Here is a 17799-nt window from a genome sequence, read left to right as displayed (position 1 = left end):
TCATGGATTGTTGTTGTAAAACAATTTGCGTTGAAAATGAGATACTCCCAGCATCGCTAGGGTTAATGATATTGAAAGAAATGCGTTAGGTCGCAGGCGTTCATAGCAATTGGCACAGAAATTATCGATCAAGCGTAGTCAATGATTGGCAGATTAATGAGAGAATTATATTATTATTTCAACAGCAGTATAAGGCATCACTCATAAAAAGCAAAAAATGGTGATAGTTCATGATTATAGGTGATAAACTCAATAGTGAACGGCAACAAATAATATTAATATTGATATCATACGCTATTATTATTATTATCATTATTAAAGCTTTCTACAACTCTCGTCTGCGTCAGACTATTAATATTCTTTTAGGTAAAAACAACATAAACATCGATATTGATGGCAAATCTATGAATATCGGTAAATAGCGTGCGATGTGTATAGTGAAAGTTACTTAGGTGTTTTGTTCATGTTTTTAAATTGTAAACCTTTAGTCTGCTGAGTAGATAATAATTTAGTCGGATGTTCGCTGCTACGGTCTCCTTAGCGATCTTCTTCAATTCCGTTTGTCGTTCCACTTCACTATAATTATTTTATGGACTTTCGAGCGCATCCCACTCGACCAGTTCCATCTAAGTTCTTTGTTGTATTAACCAACTGGCAAAGACTTTGTGGTTTAGCGGTGAATTTCTCTACTTCACCATTGCTTCAAGTAGAAAAAATACACTTTGTAATTTAACTCTGTAGAGTTTTAGCATTGATCCGGTCTTTGGTCTCATTGTTAGTATAGAAACTTTATCTAATATTATTTCTTTGCTGTTCACTGATAGATACTCAACCGTTTAAACAAAACATCGATGGAGAGAGCTACTAGTAGCATTTTTAGACAATTTTCTTTCTTTACTATTCTATAAAGCTCCTCATAAGTATGTTCTATTTGTTTACATGCTCGATCTTAACAGCATATATGTACAACTGTTCAAGTATAAACAAGTGAATGACTAAGTTTGCCCTAGCGGAGATCAATAGAAATTGGATCGGTGCAATTTGAAAAATCGATATTGTTGAGAACATATTGATTTTGGGAAAAAAAGTTAGCCTTGAAAGATTAACCTGCTTGCATCGAAGCATGGATCTGAGGCCGTAAAGTATGGATCTGAGGTTGTAAAGCAATGAATATGTTGGACAATTCACTCTTAAGGCGCTCAATTTTTCAACTCTTCCTCTATTGTAGTGGTGGGCAATTGAAGGCGGCGTTCAAGTAGAGGCTGGCCGGTGTATTTTTCAAATAGCTCATCAGAATTTTCGGAAGATAAATTTAGCTCTATTACGATGAAGCGAATGTCGCCTATATTTTGCTCTCTTTTTTTGGTGGAGCGATATTAAACTTTTTGGATGCAATAAATCTGCTAACTTACCTCCCAACTTGTCAAAGATCTCTTAATAAATGTGCATCGAAAAACATAATATAATCGAGAAATATCTCGACCAGTTGATTTCTATTGCTTGCAATTGACCTGCGATGATATTATAGCTGTGTCTTTCTTTGCAATTTGTTGGCATTTTCAATTTTTATTTCATTCTAAATTTGAAGAAATATTTTTATTCGATATCTATATTTGACATTGTTAAAAGCTCATTGCACTCATTGATATGTTTGCTACAGTTTGCAGCCAAAACTAGCTTTTTATGTGCAATAGAAGTGGAGTTATGAGCATCGATACATTGAGTAAGACATGATGAACCTTTTGATACCAAATAACTGTAATGTGAATTTTGTTGCAAGTCATTCTTTAAATGAATTTAGCGTACATAACATGTACTTCAGGCTGTCTGAATCGTTTACGAAACTTAAATTAATTTTTTTTCTTTGCTTTAAATTTATTATCATCTTTTGGCTTGACGCTTTTTGCCTCGCTTTCGCTATAACTGTCAGCCTATAATCGCCAGCCTTTTGAAAACCTTTTCAAACTGATTTGACCAAAAAGACTAAGCGATTGTTTTACAAAAATACAAAATAGGTAATATTTTAGTACTCGCATATTTAGCCACTTAGTGGCCACATCAAGAACTGGCTTGTATGTTTGTATCTCAAAGTTTTCTCGTATCTCAAGGTAGAAACTTACTCAAAGTTTTGCTGGTATCTTAATATTGTATGTTGGAGTACTCGTAAGTTGAGGCATGACTTGTATGTTAGAGTACTCGTAAGTTGAGGCATGACTTGTATGTTGGAGTACTCGTAAGTTGAGGCATGACTTGTATGTTGGAGTACTCGTAAGTTGAGGCATGACTTGTATGTTGGAGTACTCGTAAGTTGAGGCATGACATTTCAAAACGCTAGTACTAGCGTCATCCTTACACCGAATGCTTATTGGAGCACATCAGAGGCGTCAGACACGAGTGAAAATTTTTGTTTTTCTCATGTAGCCTATAGAAATAAATTTTTATTAAGCTTATATAAATTGTGAAATTTATTTATTTAAAATTTTGAATTGTTGGGTTTTAAGCATTATATTTTAAACATAGCTTTTGTTTATTATAGTCTTACATTATTTTAGAGAAACTGAGTTTTATTATAAATTGAGCTACTCTCTGCTATGCGATTTAGATTTTGTTTTGGAACATGTTCTTGGTGGATCAGCTGACCAATCAAGACAAAGCAGCAGGCACAAATGTCAAGCCACAAATATCGAGCGAGCGCACATTCTTTAGCATTCACCACTAGTGTCGGCCGTAGCGTCAACGCTGGCGATTCAGCCAACGGGTTGGTTTGATATTTTGCCATCATGCTTCAGCCTTATCTCCATTACTTATCGTATAAGTATTTCCTTGATTATGTTGGATTCCGTTTGATTCAGTTGAATATCTGATAACATGCTTATGGATTTCAGAAAGACCATACAATCTGATGATTTTAGTGCTATGCAGCATGATAAGGTCATCCACATTTGTTTGAAAGTACCAAACAAAATATTTGCTGAGATCAGCTAAGCTAGTTGAAAGAAAAAGCAAATAGTCAGAAGGGGTCTACAGGCTGCACACCCTCACTTTGTGCCCGGAAATGCTTGATGAACTGTAGGCACACTTGACTGCTGGTGTTTTATGTGTGACGGCTAGACATCCAAATCATGAATGTGTTTGTATTTGTAGGCATTGGGCGGGCAAATCCAAGTTTTATATCTACCTCATGTTTGAGTATGTTCCTGGTGGTGAATTGTTCTCCTATTTACGCAATGCTGGACATTTCTCAGAGTCAACATCACTTTTTTACGCTGCTGAAATAGTCAGCGCAATAGACTATCTCCATAAACTCAGCATTGTATATCGTGATCTTAAGCCTGAGAACCTGCTGCTCGACAAGCAAGGTCATGTCAAGATTACAGATTTTGGATTTGCTAAGAGATTAGAAGATCGGTGAGTTACAGCTCTTTCTAGCTTCATGTGTAGCTTACAGTATTTGAGTGTTAGTAGTTATTACTACTTATGCCTACACTGGCCTTAGCTAGTCGTATCTCTATAAGGCTGCAGTTCCTGTTTTGCAGGCTTTTCTACCCTAGAACATTTATGTATTCGCGTCATCTAACTTTCGCGTTTTTGCGGAGTCATCCTCTCGCGAAAATTTCATGAGCGAAACTAAACTATCATAACGAACGAGCGAAAACGTGAAATTAAGTAGCTTTGTTCATTGATAGTCCAAGAAACAAATGGCAGCAAGCGATCAGATTGCATTATCGACCTCGCCCACACATATCTACCTGTGGCTCACAATTACAAACTAGTCCCAAATTGAAAATTTTTTCTTACCGATGAACCAAACCTGAGGAATCTAATTATGTTTGTTCCACTGCATTTATTTTTACATCACTATATTTTCGCACTCATCAGAGCTGCGAAATTAAGTTGCAGCGAAATTTTACTCTGTATGCTACTCACGAAACTAAATACTAGCGAAATATAAGTGTCCTAGGGTATAAGGGATCAAGCAGAATTCTTAAAGATAAACTTACACTAAATTTCTTTTAGATTTCGTCAGAAGTACCAGTACTGCTCTATCATTTTTGATTGCTTTTGTTGTTTGAAGTGATCTGATCGCCAGGATGTTTCAAGATTAGCATCGATAAAACTTGATCGCAATTAAAATGCTTGGGAGGAAAATACTTGCGAAATGACATCACTAGTTGTTATTATTGCAACATTTGATATCGACTATTGCGTTCAAGTTGAAGCATTGAGTGTCTCGCGATGCTCCGTAACTCATTGCGGAGCACAAAAGCATTCGCTTGATCTGAGCGTTTTTATCGCGATCAAGTTTATTATTAATTTCAATCTTGAAGAATCCTTGCGATCAGATCACCTCAAACATCAAAAACAACCGAAAATGATAGAAGAATACCTATACTTTTTGATGAAATTTTCAAAAAATGTTATGCGAGTTCATCTTCAAAATTCAATTTTGAGTGATAATTCTAAACCATTGACATTCTTATAAATTCTGAACAGATATTGTTAAAGTCAGTCAAAGACAACAACACTGCCAACTAGGTTTTAATGAGGCTATAGACAGACCTTCTAAGATCACAAAAATAGAAAAATAACAGCTTATGTTATGACTATAAGTTTTACTGAAGATGGTTAAGAACCACCAAAAGCGTTATGTTAATGGCTTCATAGTGGCTGGTTTTTAATTTTAGTTACGTTAATATAACATGTAATTTTTTAGCGGTGTACCTCATTTTTACAAACAAATGCCAGGAAAGCTGAACACATAGCTTTGGGACAAATTAATGGCTGAATACAATTCTCAAATCTGGCCTAGAACCACAACACGAAATACTTCATAAAGCAGCTAGTGTATAAGGCTGAATACTTGCACCTGAATTTTGATGAGGCTAGTCGGGTATTGCTAATCTGCATTTGTATTCTACATCGTAATGTTCAGCACATTCTTGGCAGCGAGTGTAAAATGTCTGGGTTTACATAGGTCGATACGCGTAGGTGGTAGGTGTAGATTGAAGTCTTAAAATGTGGAATGTTAGGCTATAAACATAGTGAGCATAGTTAACTTGATGTGTGATTCTTTCTCTCTATTCCTATCACAAGTTTGCATCGTCTGCAAGATGGAAACGGCAAATACCTGCCATTCAAGCGAGTTTTAGTGCTCACCAATTTTGATTGGTGTTTCATGCTTGCGAAAGATGGAAACTGCACTCGCAAATGATGTACACGAAAATGCCGTTCAAGTTATTCCATTCTAAACGTTTTCCACATGAGCCGCTCCTATTTCGAAAGCTGCTGCTAATCGAGACAGGAGTGTGTCGCTATGACCTCCGAGTTCCTTATTTTTTAGCAAAGCGACTGTGGTAATCCGCAACTCTCGTATGTCCATTAAACCCTTATCACGCCTTAACTCAACATGTGCGCACAATTCCAATATGTATATCATTAATGTATACCTAATATGTACATTCTGTTCGCCTTGCTGGTGTATTTATGGGGCTAGTCTAATACTATAGCCTAATTGACATTAGATCTACTGCATGTACAGGCTACCATCTATTCGAGTAACTCGTTCCACGATCTGCTTTGTATGCGAAAAATATAGCATATTAAAACAAATATTCCTATTCGAATACAATGTAAAATGTAAATAATTTAACTTGTTCTACAGTGCGTAAAGCTATGGTAACTCCTTAAAAAGCGCTGTGATTAACGAAACAAATGAATTATATAAAATATGTAAAAGGTCAAGTATTTTCATAAGAATACCTTTAATTCATTTAGTTTTTTATATCCCCAAAAATTATTGATAATAAATTTAGGTAGTTATGTAAAAACTCAAAATAACTGATTTTGAAATAATTACATAACTATAAAAAAGTAAATTAGCACATTAATAATGAATCAAAAAATATATTACTGTAATTATAACAGTCATGAAAATTTAGTGCTTCTCGATGCTACAAGTAGTGGTACACTCGGCGGTACAAGTAGTGGTACACTCGGTGGTACAAGTAGTGGTACACTCGGTGGTACAAGTAGTGGTACGCTCGGTGGTACAAGTAGTGGTACGCTCGGTCGTACAAGTAGTGGTACGCTCGGTCGTACAAGTAGTGGTACGCTCGGTCGTACAAGTAGTGGTACGCTCGGTCGTACAAGTAGTGGTACGCTCGGTCGTACAAGTAGTGGTACGCTCGGTCGTACAAGTAGTGGTACGCTCGGTCGTACAAGTAGTGGTACGCTCGGTCGTACAAGTAGTGGTACGCTCGGTCGTACAAGTCATGGTACGCTCGGTCGTACAAGTAGTGGTACGCTCGGTCGTACAAGTAGTGGTACGCTCGGTCGTACAAGTAGTGGTACGCTCGGTCGTACAAGTAGTGGTACGCTCGGTCGTACAAGTAGTGGTACGCTCGGTCGTACAAGTAGTGGTACGCTCGGTCGTACAAGTAGTGGTACGCTCGGTCGTACAAGTAGTGGTACGCTCGGTCGTACAAGTAGTGGTACGCTCGGTCGTACAAGTAGTGGTACGCTCGGTCGTACAAGTAGTGGTACGCTCGGTCGTACAAGTAGTGGTACGCTCGGTCGTACAAGTAGTGGTACGCTCGGTGGTAAAGAGACACAGTAAGCCTAAAGAGTCTTACTTCTACATATTTCTGTTAAAATTATTTTCTCAATGCAATATTTCTTATATAAATTAGCTAAATACAACTTAATGTTTTCATAAAAACAGAATATTATGATGGAAAAACTTGTTTTCAATTGTTGTAATTAAGTACCTGTGCTCACGAAGCATAACAAATACCTATTTAGTAGCCACACTGTATGTTTAGCAACAAAATGTAGCATTGCTAGGTACTGCAAGGAGTTCTTATCTTCAAGACAAGTAATGGCTCATGGCAGTCTGAAAGAGACTTGACAGCAACGCGTTCGCTACACGAGACTGCTGTAACACTACATAACATAAACTTTAGATTTAGTTTGCTAAACACGCACATAAAGTTAAGGTCTAGTCTTTTACTAAACTTAACTTTAATTTTGTCATCAACATTACTTTTAATTGTTTCCGACTTGGCGCTTTTTGCTTCGCTTTTTTCACAATAGATTTTACGACAAGAAAGACTGAGCGATGTTTTTATTGAAAGCGTGTTATACTTTGCCATTTAATAGTCATCGACAATTGGCTTGCATACTCATACCTCCAAGGTGTTGGCTTGCATACTCATACCTCCAAGGTGTTGGCTTGCATACTCATACCTCCAAGGTGTTGGCTTGCATACTCATACCTCCAAGGTGTTGGCTTGCATACTCATACCTCCAAGGTGTTGGCTTGCATACTCATACCTCCAAGGTGTTGGCTTGCATACTCATACCTCCAAGGTGTTGGCTTGCATACTCATACCTCCAAGGTGTTGGCTTGCATACTCATACCTCCAAGGTGTTTTGTATCTCCAGGCTCATATCTCTATCACATGCTCCAAATTTTGCTTGTATCTCAATTTTCTCGATTGTCAAGGTCAAAGGTATGAATGTAATGAATTAATACAATGAAGGTAACAAATGCTTGTCCGTTTATGTTTGTGCTGCAAAAGACCGTGTGCAACTTATTGTTGAGTTTAAATACAAAATATATTAAAAACTTGCTGTGCTCTTTCATATGATTTTATCAACTTTAGGTTTGCACACATTTCAGCAAAATATTTTCAAAATTGACAATAGGAGAAACTGTAAGTAAAAACAGATACATAGGTTTGGAATATGATAAAAATGTTCAAGTGATTGTCTGCCCATTATATAAAATATACCCTACCAGCAATATCTTAAATTTTTTACATTCGTTTCTCCGTATGTGTGAAATTGCTATCTGCAGAACGTGGACTCTGTGCGGGACACCAGAATACTTGGCACCTGAGATCATACAGTCAAAAGGTCACAATAAGGCAGTTGACTGGTGGGCTCTCGGAGTGTTCATCTATGAGATGCTTGTTGGGTAAGTTCACAGTCATAATCTTCACTATAATAAGACCTCTGTCTGTCCGTCTGTCTGTCCGTCCAAAGCCATGCTAAGAGAGTTAGCAAAAAGGTTGCACCGCACGGGAATCAAACACAGGTATTCCATATTCAGGGGCAAGCACGCTACCACTGCTGCACTCGATCACCTTAGTACACTATGGAATAATTGGGCATATAGTTATTACACTTGATGATCTCTCACAGTGCTCGGAATTGCCAGCACACTAGTAGTAATAATAATAATAGCTGTGCTCAAAGAAATACTTGGCATTCCCAACTAAGATAACTCTATGAATTGCTTGCTGCTCATGCTCTCTGGATAAATTCGGATGATAACTCTATGAATTACTTGCTGCGCATGCCCTCTGGATAAATTCTGGTGATAACTCTATGAATTGCTTGCTGCTCATGCTCTCTAGATAGATGCTGATGATAAATCTATGAGTTGCTTGCTGCGCATGCTATCTGGATAAATTCTGATGATAACTCTATGAATTTCTTGCTGCTCGTGCTTTCTGGACAAATTCTGGTGATAACTCTATGAATTGATTGCTGCTCATGTTCTCTGGATAATTTCTGATGATAACTCTATGAATTGCTTGCTGCTCATGCTCTCTAGATAAATTCTGATGATAACTCTATGAATTACTTGCTGCGCATGCCCTCTGGATAAATTCTGGTGATAACTCTATGAATTGCTTGCTGCTCATGCTCTCTAGATAGATTCTAATGATAACTCTATGAATTACTTGCTGCGCATGCTCTCTGGATAAATTCTTATCTAGTGTTGCAGCGATCAGATGAAAATTGTAGCAAGCTAGTGCACTGTAGACATGATGTTGACTTATTAATTTTTTTAATTACAAGTTTTGAGTTATTGTACCATTTCTTGCAAGTATGCTCTGATGGCAGTCTGAAACTAGTGCGCTGTCCCATGTCATCCTGAAAACTGTTATAACACTTCAATTTTAACAGTTTATCAAATTCGCAGTTCTTCAATACTCCTAAATAATCATGAATAAAAAGTAACAGAATGGAAACCTATATAAGGAGTCAATGCAGTGAAGTTGATGGATTGCCTGTGTATGTGCAGTACTAACTGGCATTCACAACTATATAACCAGGCCCATATTCCCTGGGGCGGCTGGCCGGCTGAGCCGCCCCAACCTTTTGGGAATTTTCCATGGCTAAGTACAGTCAAACTCGAATAACTCGCCCTCGGATAAAATGTATCGTAACGTTTCATCTCGAACGCGAGGTTAACTCGAACGGATTTGTTTGGTTCGTTCCCACGCAATGATAAATTGCTTTAGATAACTCGACCTCAACATCATTAACTCGAACAGTTATATGTCCAACGGCTATGGAGACGGTTTTGATCGCTGTAGAATATCACTTTATTCTTTATTCACTTTAAGGAATGAATGCAATGACGGTGACAGCTTGCCTGTGTATGCGCAGTACTAACTGGCATTCACAACTATCTAACTACAAGAGATGTTTGTTTTGTATGTTTATTAAGCTACTATGAGCAGAACAGCAACATTCATACAGCTCTATGCAATGCTTACTGGGTAATATGAGGAATATGACAACTCAGAAGAATGGTTTAAAATGACCCAGACTTTTGATGATAAATCATTTACTGCATTTAATAACTTTTGATTTAATTTCATCCAACAGATGTTCAAATTATGGTGAAGGTTTTAGCGCATCAACAAATTTATTTTCATATAGACTGGTGTATTGCAAAACCTGCTGCACGCATCTCTTCGTTATTGGTCTGCTTCTTTTAATGCCAAATTTATACAGCATTCTGTAATATTTCGTACAAAACTGCTGCAGCAACAATCAGTGGATGAGGACTTTGCAAATGATGATTATTTACATGTAATACACAATATTTTTCTATTAATATCACTGAAATTTCAATGTTATTTATGTATAACTTGGTGCAATGTTTGACGTCAATAGGTTGGCTTTTGGCTAACGTCATAGCTGATGTACCCTGCGCTGGAGTCATCAAATAATTTCCTTTTCTCTCCAGAAGAAATACGTTTATTAGCCGCTCTTACCGAGGAAACTAGGCAAATGATTGAAGTAATGATATTATAAGATCCATAACCACTTGATCAAGAGCTTTGGCTAGCTTTTTATTGTCATCTGTTAGTTTCTCATCGCAGATAGTGAAGGCGAACTTTGAACCTCTCTACCCTCTTAGAGATATTTGCTCTGCGGAGATCAAAGGATAGTATTTGTTATGGACTGACACTAACATGGTCACATGTCACTTGTATGATACCTGTGAGACACTCCAGAGTGGCACAGCTTTGTATACCACATTTGATAGACGTGACAGCTCACTTGAACATATCGCGGTGTGATAAACTGCTGGTCGATTGTTTGTTTTTTTCATTACACCAGAAGGTTTTATCTTACAGTAAACGCTCCTATAACGTAAACCTCTTATCTACTTAACGAGAATAAATTGTGAATTGTTAGCGTCGTATTACGTTAGAAGTCCCATATAACGTAAAGCGTTAAGTCGGTGCGAGTTCTTAAATTCAATTTCTATAACGAAAGCCCCATAGTTACCCTTCAAAATATCATTTTATCGCTTGTCGTACTTATGAGAGAAAGCGGGGTTTAAGGGTATTTCTATTATATATACTAGTACTCTGGTAGTCTAGTGTGCTGTAAGAGATCAAGTGTGCCAATTATTCAGAAATATATACCTAAAGGCAGTCGATCGATTGGTGCAGGTGTTGGAGAGTCGGTCTACCAAGATAAATATTATGAGTTGGAGTCTCGTTGAGAGCAATCTTTTTCCCTCTAACCTTTAACCCTGGCTTCAGCCGGACAGACAGACAAACAGCATCCACATTTATTACTGTAAAGAAATATTTTTGTTTTACTGTATTTTAGATGTATCTAATGTATGTAAAACGTTTTCGTTTTTTCTTTACAGCATAAACCTTGTTGTCTAGGAAAAAAATTCAAAAAACGTTTTAAATTAACATTGAAGGTATTTTCTTCCCTTAACTTAATGTAAAATTACTGTAACCATGGACCTTAGGTGATAAGTGATAGAAAAAATGAAAAAGTTTTTGATAGAAACCATTATTACCACAGTTACTATGCAGTCATTAAGTTGAAAAGTAAAGTTTAGCGTTTGTTCTTTTTCAAGGGCCCAAGGGATGAATTTGACAACATCTTGAAATGGATTAAGCTGTTTACTTGTGTTTCACGTTTGGTACAATGTAAAGTTTCTATAACGTAAACGGTCTTGGAATGGTTTAATAACGTTGTAAGGGTGGCTACTGTATTTGAATACTGTATTTAGTAGCTGAAACTAGTCTAGCGTCTCGTGGAAATTATCTCCATTAAAACAGATTTAGTACAAAGTTTTTTTCAGGGCAGTGCTGACAAAAATCTTTTAATCAAGGCGACTAACATTTGGCCTATGCAAATTTGGTAAGAATGGGATTTGAACTACAGTGCAACCCCTGGCGAGGGTGTCCTTGTTTAGAACACAATGGTTTTTCATGCCCTCATTATGACATTTATTCGCCAAATGACTACAAAAATTTCTCTCGAAATTCAAACTTGGTGGTTGGTGTGCTGAGTACGTCGGAATCATGAAGGTGCTATTCACCGAAACCCTCCCACAACGCCTGAAAGAGATGATGCTCGCTCTCTCTATCAGCTCAGCATTCTTCATGTTTCGTGAAGGCGTGATGTTGCATGAGTAATACAAAAATTAGTGAAAAATAATCGAAAGTGAAACTTTATTATGCATTTTAGTGCTTAATATAATGTTTACTATAAATTTAATTCATTATACGTATATAACTATATAACTACAGAGGGCCTATGTCTTTAATTTCTTAGCCATGATGGCTCTTTAAGTTTGATAACAACGTTAAAGGAAGAAGAGAATGATTTTACAGCAATAAAACTTTTATTGTAGATCATTATAATATATATATTATTATTATATATATTATATAACCATTAAATACACTAAAATTACTGTAGGTAATTACAGTTTCTAAGTTTAGCATATTATTTTGTTATTACTTTTTAATATTTGCAGTGCATATATAAATTTTCAATATTTTTTACCAGGGGTGTTTGTATTAGATAACTACTATGGATTTCTATACCCCTCTATACGACATTTATTTGCCTTACGATACCAACACTGGAACGAATTAATGTCGTATGAAGGGGGTCTACTGTACTTAATTTGCACCCAATCAACATTAATAAGTTTCAACTGCCCACTGTGGCTTAAACATTGCGCTAAAAAGTTTTAGCTAAATAGTCTAGATTCTATCTAACTTCCTACAGTATTGAAGAGCGTTCAAAAATCAACAAACTTTAAATAAGTTCATCTGTTGGAATAGTTCCTTGAGCATAAACAAGGTTCTTTTGATAAACCAAGTACAGTAAACATGATGCCAAACTGAGTGATTAACCTCCACGTATCACTTTATCTTTTTGAATTGTGAACCTTTGTATCCGATTTGTTAATCAATTGGGGCAGATAGCCAGTTGCAAACTTTTACAAAACTTCCATTTATACAAAACATGTTTGAGATATAGTTACAAAGTGTAAACTGGCAGCCCTAACTATAGTTCAAGGTTGGTGAGTTGTCATCCGTGACTTTATCACTGTACTTAACAATCTGGTGTCTTCTGATGCCGCTGCTAAATTCATGTGACTGATAGAACAATAATGTTAATAAGGCGTCTGTAGATCAGCGAGAAGCCTTGGAGCTGAAGCTCACTAGAGAAATATTTAGAAAATTGGTTGACATTATAACTGACATCTACGGTAAATGCTGGCGTTATTCCGAGTGATAAGTGATCAATATTTTTACCTATCGCTCTGTCACAATTGGCTAGCTAATCGGCTGACATAATTTAAATAGACTTTGAATAAAAACTCAGCCGCTCTAAACAGTAGGTGGCATTCTAAATAAATGAACTGGTTAATGTATAAGATATAAAGCTATTAAAAACAAATATTAAAAAATATGCAGTTTTTATCAAGTTATAATAAAAGAATTTTGTTAAAGGTAAATGACAAAATATTACACTTGTGTTTGTTGGCTCCAGAGTGCTTCGTTGAGCGTTTTCTGCAATGTCTCTTGTTTCGCCTCCAGCGTCCTTATGGTTACATATGAAATTACATTGTTCATTCTATTATGTATTGCAGCATTCCTCCATTCTATGACGAAAAAGCTTTTGGGATTTATCAAAAGATTTTAAGTGGAAAAGTTGAATGGCCCAAAAGCATGGATAGATTAGCCAAGTAAGTCTCGACCATAGAATGAAATAATAACAGTTATGCTTACCCTAAACTACATCTTATAGAACTTACCCTAATCTACATATTATAGACTTACCTTAATCTACATATTATAGACTTACCCTAATCTACTTCTTATAGACTTACCCTAATCTACTTCTTATAGACTTACCCTAATTTACATCTTATAGACTTACCCTAATCTACTTCTTATAGACTTACCCTAATCTACTTCTTATAGACTTACCCTAATCTACTTCTTATAGACTTACCCTAATCTACATCTTATAGACTTACCCTAATCTACATCTTATAGACTTACCCTAATCTACATCTTATAGACTTACCCTAATCTACATCTTATAGACTTACCCTAATCTACATCTCATAGACTTACCCTAATCTACATCTTATAGACTTACCCTAATCTACATCTTATAGACTTACCCTAGTTTACATCTTATAGATTTAGGCTAATTACATCTTATAGACTACCCGAAACTACATCTTATAAACTTACCCGAATATATTTCTTATAGACTTACCCTAATCTACATCTTTTATACTTACCTTATCGACATGTTTTATACTTACCTAATTTACATTTTTTATACTTGCTGAAGCTACATACTTCAGACTTGCTTAACTTTGTCTGTGGTGGTAAGTGTGACTTAAGTCATAGCTGCTGATTTTTAGTGTACTTTTTAAGGTAACCCAATGGTTCAATACTAGTAAGATGACGCCAAGCCGTGGCCACCAAGTATGGTAAATCACATTGGCGCTGCTCTTGAGATGTTCTGCGGGCCGTTTTTTGAATGTGTAATGATTCTCCATTGTTTGACTCCAGAGACTTGATAAAGAAGCTACTTGTGCAGGACAGGACAAGGCGTCTAGGGAACATGAAGAATGGCTCTCTTGATGTGAAAAGTCACAAGTGGTTCAAGGACATCGACTGGGATGATGTGCTCAACAGAAAGCTTAAGGTGTATATAAGTTTTCAATGCTTCCATGTTTTGTTAGAATGGTTTAAATACTTGAAATCTGTGTTGCATTTGTTATCTTATACAATATTAACAAGAAGAGTAAAGGCAACTATTTGACTATGATAATAGTCCCATTTAGGCTATTGGTAAGTTATAGTAAATGTACTGCAGGTAAATTCATCTTTTGCATATCAGTCGCCTCTGGTCATCTACTCAATCATGGGTTTCCTCGCTTCGAATGGGTTCAGAGTTGACTTCTGCCGATGAGTTTGCACATTACCTTTCCAACGATACGGAGTTGCACTTTATCGATGTGTCGATAAAGTTGGATGTTCGATAAAGTGTCAAAACAGAAAGTAGACGCGCTGTCGGGTCACGGCCACTTTTGAATTCACATTTCATACACTTGTTGCACTCACTCAGCCACGATTCCTGATGAGTATTTTATTGTTGTTCTTTTTATTGCTGCCCTCTATATATTACAGAGCAGCAACAGAATATACTACTTACTATACAGTTATTGCTTCAAAGGTCAGAGGTCGCATGAACGATAGTCTCTTTTATGATGATGATGAATTCTATATTGATTTAAGGAAAAAGCCTCTATTTGCAGACAAGATGAAAGTGTAATATTAACAACATAAATAATGTACTCAAAAAAATTATATTACAGGATGTTGTAACCATAAACCATAATAAAATTAATGAAAAGGTAATTATATCGTTATCGTCGTATGAGCAACCCATCACTTGCTATAGTAGTTAGAAAAGACACGTGCGGAGGTGTGATGGAATGCGCCGAATTTTTTTTGTCTTCACTGGGAGAGCTTAATCAGGTATTATAGATTTCATCCGTAGTAGCGTTTCTGAGGCATTGAATAGTCGCCTCACAGCAAATTATTAGCGAAATTTAGCAAAGCGTCGAATCCGTTCGGAATTTACTGTTTCTATGAGTCGGAGTGGAAGAAACATCGAATTCACTTGAAGCATGGAAACCCTGTAAATGAGGATTTTATGAACGCTTCAAAAGTTATAGGTTTTTGAAGGCTTAAGAAGATCTATTAATAGCTATAATACTGTTACTACTAAGTGAATCAATATCAATAAGATATACTATATATAGTAAACGGATAATTTGGTATAAAATTTCACTCTTTTCTGGTCTTCAGCCATTGGCAGTTTGACGCATTCACAAAGTTGTTGATCTGAAATGTATCATCCTGATAAGCGTAGAGTAGGAAACTGACAGTAGCTGACAACTGAATAAGATAAGTGGACTTGTACAAGCGATGAAATATGAACAGGAACCTTGCAACAAAGAATAGAGCTCATTAGTTCCATGATAAAATACTGCGTGTAAACTAATAACAACTACTGGCAATATTGGTGGTAGCCTATCACCATTGGCCTAAGACTAACAAAACTCATAATAATAATAGTAAAACTTATAATAGGAATGATAATAATAATAATATACTACAATCAAAGCTGTGTCTATCCCTCTGTGTGAAGCCATGCTAACAGTGTTATAGGAAGAACGATGGCACTGTACATGAATCAAATCTGGATATTCAGTCTCCAAACCACTACCGCTAGGCTGCTCAATCATCTTGCTGCACCATGAATACTTGTGCACATACTATCTACACATGACAATCTCTCACAGCGCATGTGACTTCCAGTGTACTAGTAATAATAATACTGGCTATGTTGTTTGTGGCAAGTTAGATGTCAAACCAAAATAATACTGTTGGTAATAAATATATTTACTGAAGAGTTTGTGGACACACTCGTAGCACACCACACGCTATTTTGTGTCATGGTTTTTATTTTAGCCACCAATTGTGCCTGTGCTGACTAGCGAGACAGACACAGCCAACTTTGAGGAATATGACAACTCAGAAGAATGGTTTAAGATGACCCAACCTCTCGATGATAAATCATTTACTGCATTTGATAACTTTTGATATAATTTCATCCAACAAATGTTGAAATTATGGTGAAGGTTTTAGCACATCAACAAATTTATTTTCATATAGACTGGTGTATTGCAAAATCTGCTGCACACATTTCTTCGTTATTGGTCTGCTTCTTTTAATGCCAAATTTATACAGCATTCTGTAATATTTCGTACAAAACTGCTGCAGCGACAATCAGTGGATGTAGACTTTGCAAATGATGATTATTTATATATAATACACAATATTTTTCTATTACTATCACTGGAATTTCAATGTTATTTATGTATAACTTTGTGCAATGTGTGACGTTTCCCACTGTATTAGTCTGTATTAGTCTTTTAACGAGAGAATAGGATGTCTTGACAACTGTGTAGAGTGCTTGTTACTTGTACTCCAATAAATAAAGTAATATTCTAGAGTCAAACAAAACTTATCTATAACAATGGCTAAAAGTTATGTAGCTGCAAAAATCTGAAGAGAAACCTAACCATCAAAATAATATTTTAATATCATAGTGGAAGCTGTGCTCTTTGCATGCATGGGGAAAACAACTTCAAAGCTACCTAGTTCTTTACAGCTATTTATGCTCCAATGCTGAATTTGTATTGATCAGGCCATAGCAATTTAGGAGCACATGACTCCAAACTCCATCAGTGCAACTGGTTCTAAGGAACAGACTAAGATTGAGGCAAATGGTATTACTGCCGACAAGCCTGAACTCTCTTCAGCCTAGCTCTTCATATATGTAAGTATGCGTGTCAGGGAGATTCTGAAAATAAATTATTTTATATGGTGAGTTTAGGAAACTGGTAGACTATAGATAAGTTATGAGTGCATTGAAGCGTACAATTAGAAAATTTAATGCTGTTTTAAAACCATTGCAATACACATCTACATTTGTTGGATTTTTTCACCAAAAACATGCAGTCATAATCTGTTTTTGTAAGATGTACAAAGGAGTTCTATTGACCTTCAAATCTAAAAGTTTATACTATTTCTTGCCAAACATACCCGATTTCATTTTTAGAGTGTCAATTTAATTTGTTTTCGTTTGCAGTTTGTTTAACTCTACGCCCAGCAAGACAGACTCCTTGCCGAGTGGCTTTTATGATTTTTCCTAGTTTTTTTAGATATAGGTTAGATAATCAATCTAAAAAGAAAACTTTTCTTTTAGGTTACTGTATTATGGAAGCCAGTATTATTTTGCTCTACGATTTTCCCAAAAAAGTTGACAAATCACTTGTGGAAAAACTTCATTTTCTGCTTCTTTAATAACAATTGTCTGTTCTTTTGACAACCATTGTGCGAGATCATAGATTTTATTAGTCAGTTTTACCAGGATAGAATGCTAGCACTATCTTTTGTACAATCATTACCCAAAGGCGATTGGTGTTTCGCCCAATCACCTTTTTATGGTTCTTGCTGAGACGAGGAGTTTATTTTATTTCATTTTGCTTCCTAAACAAAGAAGCAAAATGAAATAAAATAGATATGCCTGTTCCACTTCATATTTTATTTTGCAATTTCAATGACCAGC

General features: G+C 36.1%; 1 protein-coding gene across 2 annotated transcripts in view; it reads left to right on the top strand.

The window, feature by feature from the left end:
* LOC137405779 (cAMP-dependent protein kinase catalytic subunit PRKX-like) overlaps nucleotides 1-16666 on the top strand; it is a 35633-nt gene extending 18967 nt beyond the window's left edge. For both annotated transcript variants that reach the window (XM_068092172.1, XM_068092171.1), the window contains 5 exons: nucleotides 3145-3408; nucleotides 7859-7978; nucleotides 13226-13321; nucleotides 14166-14301; nucleotides 16137-16666. In XM_068092172.1, the coding sequence (XP_067948273.1) occupies nucleotides 3145-3408; nucleotides 7859-7978; nucleotides 13226-13321; nucleotides 14166-14301; nucleotides 16137-16268 (748 nt within the window). In that variant the 3' untranslated portion in view covers nucleotides 16269-16666. The remainder of the gene's footprint in view (nucleotides 1-3144; nucleotides 3409-7858; nucleotides 7979-13225; nucleotides 13322-14165; nucleotides 14302-16136) is intronic.
* Nucleotides 16667-17799: the final 1133 nt, after the last annotated feature.

This window comes from Watersipora subatra, chromosome 10, assembly GCF_963576615.1.
Source record: "Watersipora subatra chromosome 10, tzWatSuba1.1, whole genome shotgun sequence".
Lineage (NCBI taxonomy): Eukaryota > Metazoa > Bryozoa > Gymnolaemata > Cheilostomatida > Watersiporidae > Watersipora > Watersipora subatra.
The sequence above is the reverse complement of the archived record's forward strand: the minus strand, read 5'-3'. Positions and strand labels throughout refer to the sequence as shown.